The sequence below is a fragment of the Miscanthus floridulus genome, chromosome 10 (assembly GCF_019320115.1).
Source record: "Miscanthus floridulus cultivar M001 chromosome 10, ASM1932011v1, whole genome shotgun sequence".
NCBI classification, from domain to species: domain Eukaryota; kingdom Viridiplantae; phylum Streptophyta; class Magnoliopsida; order Poales; family Poaceae; genus Miscanthus; species Miscanthus floridulus.
Window position 1 is genome coordinate 132,597,165 of NC_089589.1, and position 14,054 is coordinate 132,611,218.

At 49.1% G+C, this 14,054-nt stretch overlaps 1 protein-coding gene across 1 annotated transcript; it reads right to left on the reverse strand.

The window, feature by feature from the left end:
• Positions 1 to 635: 635 nt before the first annotated feature.
• LOC136489668 (uncharacterized) lies at positions 636 to 11,771 on the reverse strand. Its single transcript, XM_066486240.1, has 5 exons — positions 11,325 to 11,771; positions 3,256 to 3,546; positions 2,927 to 3,152; positions 1,409 to 1,497; positions 636 to 779 (listed from the first exon to the last, which is right to left on the reverse strand). The coding sequence occupies exons 1-5, from the start codon at positions 11,769 to 11,771 to the stop codon at positions 672 to 674; spliced, it is 1,161 nt and encodes a 386-aa protein (XP_066342337.1). The 3' UTR covers positions 636 to 671.
• Positions 11,772 to 14,054: the final 2,283 nt, after the last annotated feature.

Here is a 14,054-nt window from a genome sequence, read left to right on the forward strand (position 1 = left end):
TCCCTGACCCTCGGTTAAGAAATTTTCAGGATTTTTCCTAAAAAAATCTTTGCCGAGGGCTATTCCAGGGCCCTCGGCAAAGGTTTTTTTTTTAAAAAAAAATTTGTTAGCAAAGAAATAGTTTTTTTTTTAATTTTTTTTAAAAAAAACCTTTGCCGAGGGCCTGCTCCCTGGCCCTCGACAAAGAAATTTTTAGGATTTTTCCAAAAAAATCTTTGCCGAGGGCTATTGCTAGGGCCCTCGGCAAAGGACCCTTCTTTGCCGAGGGCCTTGGTCATTGCCCTCGGCAAAGAGGCAGAAATTTAATTTTTTTTTTGTTTTTTGCATTCCATCGACACAAGCATTTCATATATATACATATATATATCAACCATCATATATATATATATATCACACAGAACCAATTTTCTCACAATATATCACAATCATAATTGTGAACCACAAATCACAATATATTACAATGACAAGTCACATGTTCATCATCATTCACATGTTTATTACGACAAGTTCATGAAATCCAAGCATAAGTCAGAACCATAAACCACAAATATTACAACACTCCACAGCAACCTTCACAAACAGCAGATGAAAGGTCATAGGTCCTCTTTAGGTGATGTGATGCAATTAACCTGCAAGAACAATTTCAAATTAGACAATGGCACTGTATTCTTTCAGCAGTATGTAACACACATGACTACACAAATATATGTACCAAATCTTTTATTCGTATTGGAATGTTTCCGCAATAAACTTGTAAGGACATGCCAATTAGCAAAGGCCTACATCAAGGAAAAAAAAGGAAAAATCCAAGATATATTCATGTACACCACTGCCAATTATGGGGGTCACCACCCTAGAATCCCGACGCGGCCACACGAGTGGGGGCGAGCGGCCATCACCAAAAATTCACTCCGTAGTCTTTGTTTATCTAACTAAAAAGCCTTCATGTATGAAAAGACAAATAAGATTTCTTTTTCGTAGGCATAGGTCACTAAAAATTAAGCCGAAGAGCACAGCTGCAACAACATATCCACAACATTCCTTCCACCATGGTGGCAAGCCTAAAAGGTCAGGTGATGTCTGCGAGGTGAATTAGGCTCGTATAGGATCTATATTTATATAAGGAAAAAGTTGGCATGAGTTCAGTGCTGCAGCATAACGTCTACGCCATTAAATTACAAAAGTCAGATGATATGTTCAATTTTGTAAGTGCATTATGATGTGAACACATGGAAATGGCGGGTAGATTATAAAAAATAACAGTAGGTACCTAGAAATTTCTTTCCCAATTGAAAAGTATATACTGCTCCTTGTGGCTGCTGGGTTATATACTCATATGTAATCATTAATCAAGATGCATCTGATTAGCTTGACTAATAAGAAAAAATAGGAGTTACTATAGGTTTACCTTTGAAACAGGTGGCAAAAGAATTCCACTGATAAGGAAGTTTCTAATCTGTGTTCCAATCACCCACGAACCACACCTTGCAGGTCTGTCTGAAATACATTAGCAGAATAACAAAAATTTAGTAATTAAATAACATCATTGGCATAATTGGTGGCACTCCATGTAGGGAACTATCAACGTCAGGACTACATTATAAGCAGTTGTACATGTGTATGGACAAAACATAGCTTCCTGTGAGGTAAGCAACATATCAGTCTCACGTCTCCTGCTGGGCTCAGGAGTAGGAACGGTATGGGGAATGGTAGCTCTGATTAGGAAAAGAAAATAATGAGACACAGAGCACGAATGCACTATGAAAGAGATAGAAGAAAATAGAAACAGACTATTTTGTTTCTAGTAAGTAATAGAGACACTTTGGGTTTGGTAACGCATATATCATGGATAGCATTTTAAAGTTGCCCCACCTAAACCAAAGCAGCGTTGAAGCTGACTACAAATATGTAGAGGAAAAGGAACAGGTTAATGTTACTACTGAAACCTGAAATGTCTTTGTTTTGCTATGAAGCCTTCTCAAAACTGGATATATGGATCTGGGAGGTATCATTACAGCAATGGACGGTGTACCAAAAATTAGATGGTGTAACAAAGAGAAGGGCAACTGTAAAGCCTACCAAACTTCCCTGCAAGCTCTGGTGCTGAACATCATAAGGGAATCACATTGTTGGTACCATACTTCCCTGCAAGCATATTAGGAACCGTTGCTGTAAATTGGAGTGTATGGAGCAAACCTATATCTGATTTTACATCCTTGAAAAGAATTCATGTATCTAACTGACTCTTGGCATCCGAGACATGATAATATGCTTAATTACAGCACTACAGAGCCTAGTATACCATAAAGGCCTGCAGAAGGCAAACAACATAACTCACAGTACCTGGAGGCGGGCGAACAGATCGAGCTGCGGCCGCTGCGGAGACGTACGGCCTTGAAGGAGTAAACAGCTGTTAATAATCAGACACCTAAGCGTATTTATTTTCTAGAGTACTCTTACATACCTTGATTAAGTAATCTTACCTAAAGTATGTGGAAATAACAGAGCATAAGAACTGATCAGTTGTCTATACACACACAGCTGCTACTAAAAGGACAACAACCAAAACAACTATGACTATAAATTTACAGGAACCAAAACGATCCCTTTTACCCATCCCGTAATTCTGTTGTCCTTAAGCTATCCATATACACTGGTAATAAGCATATGCCCCTACACGTATTGGAAGAAAACACATATCAAAACGGTATGAGGACATATTGACCATATCATCATCCATTGAATGGCTAAACCGTAATCTACACTGGTAAAATGAAGCAATCGCAGCAACATAAATTAGCACAAAAATGCTTAATTTATAAAGAATCTATCGTACACAGACTGAGCTGCATGAACTGAGCATAGAAGAAAAGCGAAACCAGACGTATCCTGACCTGTTGGTGTGGATGGGAGAAAAAATACGTACGTGAATAGAAGATAAAAATTAGATGTGGCATAACCGGCGAGGCCCGCCTAGGCAGCCGCGCCTGGGGGGCGCCCGTGCAGGGGCCGCCGCGCCGGGACAGCTGCAGCTGGGGCATGGCCAGGCCGCCGCGCCAGGGGAGCACCCGCGCCGGGGCTGCAACCGTGAGTGCCACCGCGCCAGGGGACCCGTGCCGGATTTGCTGTCGTCGAGTCGGCAGCGCAGTTTGCTGCGGCAGTCATCGCCTGTGCAATGCAAAGGGGAAGATGGAGTGAGAGAGGATCTAGGGGAGGAGTCATCAGACGGAGCAGGACGAGGGGAGGGTCACATACCGGCAGATCCGACCTCGGAGCTTCACTGCCGCACCCGCCGGCGAGGAAGGGGCGGAACCCTAGGTCGGCATCGCCGCGGCGCCGGGGGCCAGCCGCCCAGGACGATGTGCCGGCCCGTGGGCTGCAAAGGCGGACGCGGTGCTTGGCAGCAGTAACCTCGCCGGGGGCGGGGGCGGCTGCGGCGCTCGGTGGGGTGGGCACGGTGCGGAGGAGGGACGAGAAGCGTCGGGAAGGAGCAGAGAGTGGGGAAGGAAAAGCAGAAGCTGGAGTATTTATTTTTTTTAAAATTTTCTTTACCGAGGACCATTGGCCAAGTCCTTGCCGAGGGCCAGGCTAGGCCCTCGGCAAATTTTTTTGGTTTTTTTGAACCCAGTTATTTTGTGGTGCTATAATACATTATTTAAAACTCAATTTTAAAATTTGGGTCAATTTGGATTTTTTTTAATATATTTACCTAATTTATTTCTTTTCGTTGATTTTTTCCGAATATTTCAAATTTGAACTGCAGGTGGATGGAATAATGCAATTTAGTGATTCGAAAAATGTTATTCATGGTATTTGGTGTATGTTGAGTCCCTATCCACGAACTCGCATCAAATTTCGGGCATCTTCTTCACGTAACATGACGAGAAACTTGTCGGAAAAGTGTTTTTAAATTATATAAAATCCATACGAAGTCCAAAAATCACGAAACTTGTCGAGATGTCATGTTATCGCATGTGTAGGCTGTGGTAAAAAATTGAGAAGGTTTCGAGCGAGTTGCGACGTCGGATGCCTGAAACCCAGACATCTCTACATGTTATCGCATGTGATCACATGTGGAGATGTCTAGGTTTCAGGCATCCGACGTCGCAACTCGTTTGAAACCTTCTCAATTTTTTACCACAGCCTACACATGCGATAACATGACATCTCGCCAAGTTTCGTGATTTTCGGACTTCGTATGGATTTTATATAATTTTAAAACACTTTTCCGGCAAGTCGGTCGTCATGTTACGCGAAGAAGATGTGCGAAATTTGATGCGAGTTCGTGGATAGGGACTCAACATGCACCAATTAACATGAATAACATTTTTCGAAACACTACATTGCAATATTCCATGCACCTGCAGTACAAATTTGACATATTCGAAAAAATCAAAGAATCGAAATAAATTAAGAAAATATACAAAAAAAAAAGTCAAAATTGGCCCAAATTTTAAAATTGAGTTCAAAACAATGTATTGTAGCACCACAAAAAAACTGGGCTAAAAAAACAAAAAAAAATCTTTGCCGAGGGCCTCGCCTCGGGCCCTCGGCAAAGACGATTTATAAAAAAAAAATTTGGCCGAAAAACTGGTTCAAAAAAAATCTTTGCCGAGGGCCTGGTCTAGGGCCCTCGGCAAAGACTTTTTTTAAAAAAAATTTGCCGAAAAACTGGTTTCATAGAAAAAAAAAACCTTTGCCGAGGGCCTAACGGGTGGCCCTCGGCAAAGCTTGACGGGAATGGCCGCCGTGACCCAACGGGCCTAATTTGCCGAGGGCCGCGGCCCTCGGCAAAGATTTGATTTGCCGTGGGCCTGTCTTTGCCGAGGGCCGGACCCTCGGCAAAGGCCTCTTTGCCGAGGGCCGTTCTTTGCCGAGGGCTCCTGTGGCTGGCCCTCGGTAAAGAGTGTCTTTGCCGAGTGCCCGAGATTTGACCCTCGGCAAAGCCTCAGGCCCTCGGCAAAGCACGCATTTCCAGTAGTGTGTGCTGGGTCGAGCTGAGCTACTTGTTTGGTTGGGGTGGGCAACAAGCTAGCCCTGTTCGCTTGAACTTATAAATCGTACTTTTTAGTAAAATGATAGTGTTTTTTTTTTATAATAAACCAGTATCAGCATCATCCGGCTACCCGAACAGGGCCGGGTTGGGCAACAGGCTACGCTGGCGCGAGCATATGACGAGCGCCACGCCAGCCGTGCTGTGTGTGCCCCACGCCAAATTAGACAGCGGGCTACGGCCTATCCCATGCTTGGTATGCATGCTGGATTGGGTTGGACTAGCTTCTTGCACTTCATACCTAGCAGATAGAGATGCATGAACTCAGAAAAATCAACAAGAAGTCAGAGCAACTACTAGAATTTATTGATAACAGATGACAGAGATCAATATAAGGATTCAAGCAGATTTGTCCATGAACCCGCAAATAGACTAATTTTTTACCGGGTTCTGCGAGCAATCCATAAAATCAAGGTGGATACGAGCCCTCTATGACAAGTTCATCTACTACAACAACTATAGCTACTCTAGGATGGCTCGGGTAATTAATTTAGTAAAGTCTTAATACTTCTTATAGCTACTGAAACAGAAAGATGCTGATCTGGCGATCTTTGCAGTTCGAGACTTAGGAATAAGGGTCGCCGTTGGATCGTAGATGGACTGTGCTGGTGAAGTAGCTCAACCAGTCTGCAAGACTGAGTGACAAAAATGAGCTTGACAATCCCTAAGATTACATTCGAGAGATAGCTACAGATCAGTGCTGGGCCTCTCACATCTACCACATCCTGTTTGATTATACTAGGCCCATTTAGAATTAACTGACTTGGGCTATTCATTCCTACAAGCCATCGTTTTGCAGGCCCAGTCCAGGTCCACCCAATTAACATCTCACGCTAAAAGGAGAAAGAAATCGGTGGATACCATGACTCGGTTAATCTACCGCCACATGGACATCCAGGCTTACTCGGCTCTCAGTCACGCGCTCAGCTCCAGCCCTCTCGTCCTGCACGTCGAGGGTATATGTTTACATAGATGGTGTGTGCATCCAGAATTTTTTCTGCTAAAAAACCCAATTAACATCTTTAACTGCACTCGTTTCCTTATTCATTTTATTTACCAATTTCTTTTCTTTCATGGATTTCATTGGTTTTATTCGACTCTCTGTTTTGGCACTAAAGGATTCTTTGGCGTTTTGCCTAACAGATGATTGGTGCTATATCTTATTGCTAGAAACAAGTAGTTTTTATGGTCTTCAAAACCTAAGTGTTACTTGTACTTGTTCACTTTCTTTGTTGCCTTTTCAAATACAAAAGATGGCGAGTTTGATCTGTGATGTATCAAGTTATCGTTCTTTTATCCTAAGTACTACCTTCCTTGATAAATATCATATCAGATATGAGACACTATATGATCCTAGAATATTAATATTTTTTAGATATCTTCACAACCATGTGCGTCTTTGGATATCAACATCAATCCAGGCTTTTGGGTTGGAGAGCATTTGGATGTTCAGAAATGACACGACCTCTTTTCCGAGGATTGTACTAGGATGATCTTCCAGAGAGAATTCGCTTTGGTTATCCATCACCTAAGGACGACCAATACTTATTGCAGTATTAGTCAATGGATAGAGACTCAATTATAATTTATATTTGGTTTTCTTTGCTTCCTGGTTTCGCTTTGTAACTCAACTCTTGTTTTCGTATATATATATCCATTAATTAGGAGACAACTAACCCCTTCTGATTTCTTAAGAAACAGCGTCGATCCGCGCATGTCAATGAAAATTTCAGTTCGGTATTGTGCCTGACGCAGCTCCTCGTCAAAAATAAATAAAAGAATCATTGATCATCTACCTGACCAGCACGGCAGCACCTATAGGATGAAGAATAATATATAATTATCTACTCCTATATGTGTATGTATATATAAATAAATTTAAGAAGCACCTAGCTAGGCCTACTACATAGTTTATACTAATAAATTTGACGCATACTCCATATGTGTTTAATTAGTTAAACTTATGTTAATACTAGTATAACATGAGTGACAAGGACTGGAACGATGCATGCATGGTCTCATCAGTCATCACCTTGTTGTCTAAGCTTCTTCTACCTTTTTTTGTATGGTCAAGACTGACTGCTTGACTTTTGGACACACGGTTCCTGTGTGCCACCTGCTCCGTATATCGCGTTCGTATCCTTTGGGATGACGAATACCGGACTGTTTATTCTGGCCTACTTTCCTGGTCCTTTTTTATCAGTTGTTTTCATTTCCTGAAAAATCAAATATTATTATTTATAAATATAATAAATATCATTAGATAGATCATTGCTTCTATTTTCATAATAAACTTATTTAGAGATATAAGTGTTGCTAATATTTTCTACAAACCTAGTTAAACTTAAGAAAAATTCACTAGCACACTTTCTATAGCGATAGTTAAATAGGGAGAGAGAGGTAGTACGTGTCTCATTGCTCAGGTTTGTGTCTTAGTTAGACCTTGTTTGTTTGTCAAACAAAATAGCTTATATAACTAAAGGTGGCTTATAGGTTAATTATAGGTAGTATATATGGTAAAAATATTGACTAGATGCTAAAATAAGCTGATGTTTATATATGTTGACATCTTAATGTGATATTTTACAATAGTACCCATTAGGGGGGAGCCACTCAAAGGATAGCTGTGACTCTGTGAGACTGCATGCATATTACTTGCTGCACAGTCGCATGGCTGCATGCATATAGTTATTTTTCTTACACTTGATTCTATAGCTGAGCAACAGAGCCAACATGACAGCGTGAAAAAGTTACCTAGCTTCTGACGCCGATGTCTTAGCCAAAGAAACAGAGAGAGATTTTAGGCAGATCTGCTATGGAGCTTGATCCGGCCCCCTCTTCCTTTCGGCTCTAGCTCCGCCACCGGTACCCATGACCCTTAAACCAGAATATATAGGCCTTTAGAGAAACAAATAGACCAAATATAGTGTTGTAGGAGATAGTTGATATCCGCACTAGAAAGGAGAGAGCTTGAGTTTCATTCTCATTTTTTAGTCGATCGATTTTCATTTTAGCCGATTATTATTGTAACTCGTAGTAGAGCAAACGCACCCTGAAATGCATGCGCAAGTACTCATAGTCATAGTATAGTCTAGTGTGGATCATTAGCTAGGCGCATACCCATACTATCGGTGCAGAAAGTGACCAACTAGTAAATATTTGTAGTTTTGCTGTACGTTGTGATCGGAGGTGGCCTAGCACTCAATGACACAGGATTTATACTGGTTCAGGCAACGTGCCCTATGTCCAGTCGGAGTCGGTCAGTGACTTTATTCCGGAGCCCAGGTGCTCGAAGTCTGTAGTGGGGTTACAAACGAGAAGGAGAAAGGAGGGGGTATACAAGAGGTTCGGTTGGCTCCGACCGGAAGGGTTGCGGTTGGAACTTGATGGTCCTACGGTTGTAAGGTGTTGATGTCGATCTCTGAGCTTCGTGAAGTTGATCTCTCCTCGTTAGAGGGAGCGCAACCCCTTTTATAGATGAAGGAGATGGCTTTTACAGGTGAGAGAGAGAATACAGATATTTCTAAGCCTTGCTGCCTACGGTGATGAAAACTGGATAATGGTTGAAGCCCCCCAATACTGTCGATGTCGCTGCAGGATGTCAGATGTGCATGGGGGGTCGAGCTATCTTCTTCAGGAAGGATGGACGCCGGTACCTGCAAATACTTCTGGATGCCTAGTGGCCTGTGAGGAGCCGCGCTATGTTCACCCAGTATGGCAAATCCTAGAGCCCATATTGTGATCGATGTCCAGAGACACGCGGGGGGGCTTACCATATGGGAGTTTCCAGTGGCCCCTACAATACTTTGTGTCAGGGTGGCTGCAGAGCACTGTTTCGTGTAGGGTATGGTCCCTGGTACAGTGGTTTTGACTTATGAGCCATGCCTTGCCTTTCTCCGCACGTCTTCTGGTTCCTTCCGAACGGGGAGCCCCCGGTCGGATGACTCCGTCGGCTCTCAGTACGTCGGTCGGAGAAGAGCGGTGAGCAGGCTTCCCACGAGCCCCGGTCGCGGGGTCGGAGTCGCGGGGTCGGAGTATTAAGCAGCGTTTTGGGCCAAGCCTTCCGATTGGAGAGACTGCATGGAGACGGCTGGTGCCAGAAGCGAGTGCTCCGGTCAGAGAGGTGGGCCAAAGAAGTTGACGAGCGGGCGTCTATTCTCAAGGGTAGACCTTCCGGTCGACGACCGGACTACCCTTCCGGCCCGCCATGTTTTAGTTTTTTGGGCCGGCCCATGAAATATATGTTGTTTCCTGGGTCGAGCGCGGGCGTGGAAGACGGTCCTCGAGGGACCCCGGGTTTATGAACCCAACAGGAGCCCCCGAGCCCCCAGGCGATTTGAGCTGAATCGTCCAGGGAATTTTTTGTCTTGCTGGCGTGTGCGCGCGAGCGCACCCGCGGGTGTAGCCCCCGAGCCCTCGGGTGGTTCGGGCGGAACCGGCTGGGGGTTTCTTTGTGTTGTGTCTGTGGGTGCGCGTGTTTTGATTTTTAAGACGTGATTTTGTTTGACCATGGCGTCGTTGTGCAGCCAAGGTGTTTTAAGCGCGGGGGTTGGATTGAGACAGAACTTATTGATCCCGATGTCGGTGCGCGCCGGGGATCGGTCGAGGAAGTTTAGTTTCGGATGTAACAGAGTTTGATCTTTGGCGTCGGTGCGCGCCGTGGGATCGTGTAAGGTGGAGTCGCGAGTAGACCCAGGCATCGGTGCTCGCCGTGGATCGAGAGAGTTAGTTTTAGTTAGTGAAGCCGTCTAAAGCCGTTACGCGAGTTTAGGAGTCGCGGTCCCAGGAGCCGTAGCCGGATGTCGCCAATCCTATTGACGCGAGTTTAGGAGTCACGGCCCCAAGAGTCGTAGCCGGATGTCTCCTATCCCGTCGACACGAGTTTAGGAGTCGCGGTCCCAAGAGCCGTAGCCGGATGTCGCCGATCCTGTCGACACGAGTTTAGGAGTCGCGGTCCCAAGAACCGTAGCCAGATGTCGCCTATCCCGTCGACGCGAGTTTGGAGTCGCGGTCCCATGGCATTTAAGCCCCCGAGCCTTGTCGGGCCTTCGTGGGGGTTGTGAGTTGTTTTGCGCTACCCCATCCGGTTCCTCACAACTGGAGGAGCTGAGTTTCGTCGCCTGTCCTGATCGCTCGGGCTCGAAGACTAGCTCAGTGAGCTCGCTAACGGGTGTGATCGAGCGGAATCCGGGTCCATCATTCATGACAGGGTCGGCATAGCCCTCTTGTGGCATTCCACTACTCCTTTACCTATAGCCCGACAGATGCCTAGGTCATTCCGAAGACTGACCCTGGTGGCCTAATGGCCTCCCCTCGATGGAGATTATGTGGGCTTGGCGGGAGGTTCAGGATCGAACGAGAAGGTTGAGATGACCCGGTTTGCTAGACCGGGCAAAGGCCGCACGGTGCTCATCTACGGTTTTCTCCCCTAGCTATGTTCGGTTGCTCATATCGAATGAGGCAAGCCGCCGCTTCGTGGCGCAACACGGAACGTTCTGATGCATTTCGTTGCATGTGCAATGCTTAGTTCCCGAGCCCCCGGGCAGTTCATGCCCTAACCATCCGGGGGGTTCAGGCGTATGGTATGAAATGCGCGTATGGATGTATGAAATGATTATAAAGAAATAGATGGGGTTTTATAGTGTTTACCTTTGGTAGTTTTGAGTGACAGGGCTTGGAGAGCTTCAGTCGGAAATGTCCGACCGGGACCCGAGCTCGTCATTCGTGATGGAGTCGGCGTGGCCCACATGGGGCGTCCCTTCGCTTCCTACCTATGTCCTGGTGCTTATCCTGAGTGAATCGATCGACTAAGGAGGCCGGTTGATCTCTCTTGGTGGAGATCTTGCTGTTGGATCTCTCCAGGTCTGGCCTTGACGACTGGAGTGACGAGGTTCGGAGAGCTCCAGTCGAAGACGTCCGACCAGGACCTGTGCTTGTCAATTGTGGGTTAGCGCTTGTGTGAACAGTTTTGTTTTAATGAACACATGCTCACCTTGGTGACCTGAGAGATGGGGTTCAGAGAGCTCCAGTCGGAGGCGTCCGATTGGGACTTTGACGACCTGAGTGACGGGGTTCGGAGAGCTTCAGTCGGAAATGTCCGACCAGGACCCGTGCTTGTCGTCTGCGATGGAGTTGGCATGGCCTACATGGGGCACCCCTTCGCTTCCATACTTGTCAGTCGGTGTCTATCCTTACCTATCGTTCTGGTTCCTTTAGGTCTGGCCTAGGGAAGTGGGGAGCCGCCTGCGTGCGGTGGCGCTTCGGTTCCTACGCTAGTCGTGTGGTAGTGGTTGATCGTGCGGTAGTGGTGGGCCACGGCTAGGCCACATCCCGTCTGATCAGCAGCGGCGGCGGCGGCAGCGGCCAGGCTGGCCGCGCCCGCGCCCGCAGCAGCGGCTGGGCCACCCACGCCAGCGCCCGCGCCCGGGGCAGCGGCCGGGCCACCTGCGCCTGCGCCCGCAGCAGCAGCAGCGGCGGCCGGGCCATCCGCGCCCGCGGCAAGGAGGCCGCCGGCGGCGGCGGCGGCCGGGCCGGCCGCGCCCGCGCGCTGGGCCCAGGAGGAGGGGTAGGGAAGGGAGGGGAAGGCCTGGAAGTAGGTGGGGGAGGGAGGGAGAGGGCGGCTAGCCATGGCGGCGGCAAGAGGCCGGCCGGCGGCGCCTGGCGGCTGGTTGGGGAGAAGAAAACTAGTCTGATACATGCTAGAGTTGTGAGAATCCATTGCTTAGGCTAACCCTAGAAGGGTAGCAATATATATTAGTCATACATGGGCCTCATGGGCCTAATATACTCATACTCTCATACTCCAACAGTTCTTGCGCGGGCTCCTCAATGAGTGGGGTCTGGAACTGCAGCACCTCAACCCAATGGGGGTGCTGCACATCGCTGGCTTTGTCACCATCTGCGATGCTTTCCTCGAGATGGAGCCGCACGTGGACCTCTTCCAGCTCTTCTTCTCTGGGAGAGCCATGGCGGACTGGAGTTCAGCCAAGATCGCTTCGGTCGTAGGCTTCGCCCTACAGCGGAAACCGCGCGCGGGAGGATCGTATCCCGCATGCTCCCCATGTGACTCCAACCAGGGATGGCATGGGGAGTGGTTCTACATTAGGAATCCAGTGGGGGCACCATTTCTGGCGTTTATCGGCGGAAGGCCGGTGAAGCAGAAGAGTTGGTCGTGGGGCTACGCCCACACGAAGAGGCACAAGGTGGAGGCCATCAAGGAGGAGTTGTGGAAGCTCGTAAGGGACGACCTTGATGGGGTGCGGGTGTTCCACACCCTTTACGGCCGCTGGGTCACGCCGTTGGCGGAGAGGACGCACCCGATGTGGAAGTACAACGGCCGGTCGGACCCCGACCGCGTGTCGCCGGAGAAGCTGCCGGACGAGATCTTGAGATCTGGAGTCGCGTCAGCCGAGTCCTGCAGCTGAGGCCTAACGAGACGGTTGTGGGAAAACCCATACCATTTAATGCCTCGATCATGCCCTCGCTGGTATGCTCCCTCACTTTGCTCGTGCTTTTTCCTCTGCCCCTCTTCTTTTTTATTTTGGTTTATTCGTTTCGTAGGGGCTTGGGAGGTACAAGTCCCGGCCACCTTCCCAAGGGGGCGACGGGCCAGGCCTGGTAGGCCGCCTAGAAGGAGGCGGCAGACGCCTAGAAGAAGAAGAAAACCAAGGAGGTTCAGCGGAAGGAAGAGAAGAAGAAGGAGGTCGCCCGGCGCGTGAGGGCCATGGAACGTGCGAGCGATGTTGAGTCAGAACTCGTGTCGGATGATCCTACAGATCTGGATGACATGGCCTTCTCTAACGAGGAGGAGAGTTGGGAGGTCGTTGCGACTTCGGCGGTGCGTCGTGACCCTACGGTGACGTCTGCTAGCGAGGAGCAGGAGGCCGCGCGGCGCGTGGAGGTTCCTGCATCGAGGAAGCGTGCGGCTAGCACGGACGTCACCGGTGAGCGAGCGGTGAAGCGGGCGCGGTCACCGCGCCCCTCGACGGCGTTGCCAGCTCCGTCGCCACCTGTGGCGGACGTGGCTGGACGGACCGGGCGGTCCAAGGGGCGGCCCGACGACTGTGTGGTGACAAGACCGGTGCCAACGCCGAACTTGCGACCGAAGGAGGCCCCACCTGCCGTGGGTGCGGCCGAGTAGTCCAGGCGGTCCGAGGGGTGGATTGACGCCCAGTCAATGCACGACTCGCAGTCGGGGGACGCCTCGCCCACTGCTCTAGTCGGGGAGCCCCAAGCCGGAGGTCGTAGCGACCCGCAGGCCGGGCAGGAGCGGGTTGGGACGACTCTAGCCCCGTCTGAAGTGAGGGGACACAGGTCGCGGTCTGGGAGCGATCCTCGTCCTATGAGTCCGGCGTCGGAGCCTGTCTTCAGAGTAGTGCCGCTCGCCACTCGGTATGTTTCTTTTTGTTGCTTCTTTGACTTTTGGTGGTCGAGACTTTTTGGAGTGCGGCTTACCCACGATTTTTGTCAGTGGTCGGGGGACGCCGGGGTTGAGCATCGCCCTGGCCTCCGTGCAAGAGGTTTTGAGGCCCACTTTGTAGCGCGTTGCGGTGAGCGAGGGGGCAGCAGGGTGGCAGTGGTGAACCCTTCCCTCCCAGGGGTGGTGTCCGCCAGGGCAGCTGCTAGTAACGTGATAGCGGCGGTGACGTTGTTGGTGGTGATCCCGATGCTGGTGGCGGAGGTAACCCTTGTGGCCCCTCCTCCGCCAGTTGCGGTGGAGGAGACGAGGGGGGGCGAGCTCCCCACCGCACCGGGTGGAGGGCTATACGCCCCATCCCTACCGTCGAAGCCGAAGTCATAGGAGGGAAGCGTGGCCGGAACGGAGTTGGGACACTAGGCGGCGTCTCATGCGAATGTGGTGGTGGAGATCCTGTCTGACGATGAGGCGGATACCGTGGTGGATCCACTGGTGTCGCTGCGGGAGCTGGTGGTGGTTCGGTTGGAGGCTGGGCCCTCCAGCGGTTCATCGGAGGGTGACCTAGAGTGGCCCTTCCCCAAGGAC

Excerpts from the sequence above, each read along its gene's own strand:
- LOC136489668 (XM_066486240.1), bottom strand. The coding sequence starts at position 11,771 with ATGGATTCTCACAACTCTAGCATGTATCAGACTAGTTTTCTTCTCCCC. Across the intron at positions 3,153-3,255 it reads CTCCGAGGTCGGATCTGCCG|CAAACTGCGCTGCCGACTCG; the intron begins GTATGTGACCCT and ends TGACTGCCGCAG. Across the intron at positions 1,498-2,926 it reads AATTTTTATCTTCTATTCAC|ACAGACCTGCAAGGTGTGGT; the intron begins GTACGTATTTTT and ends AATGTATTTCAG.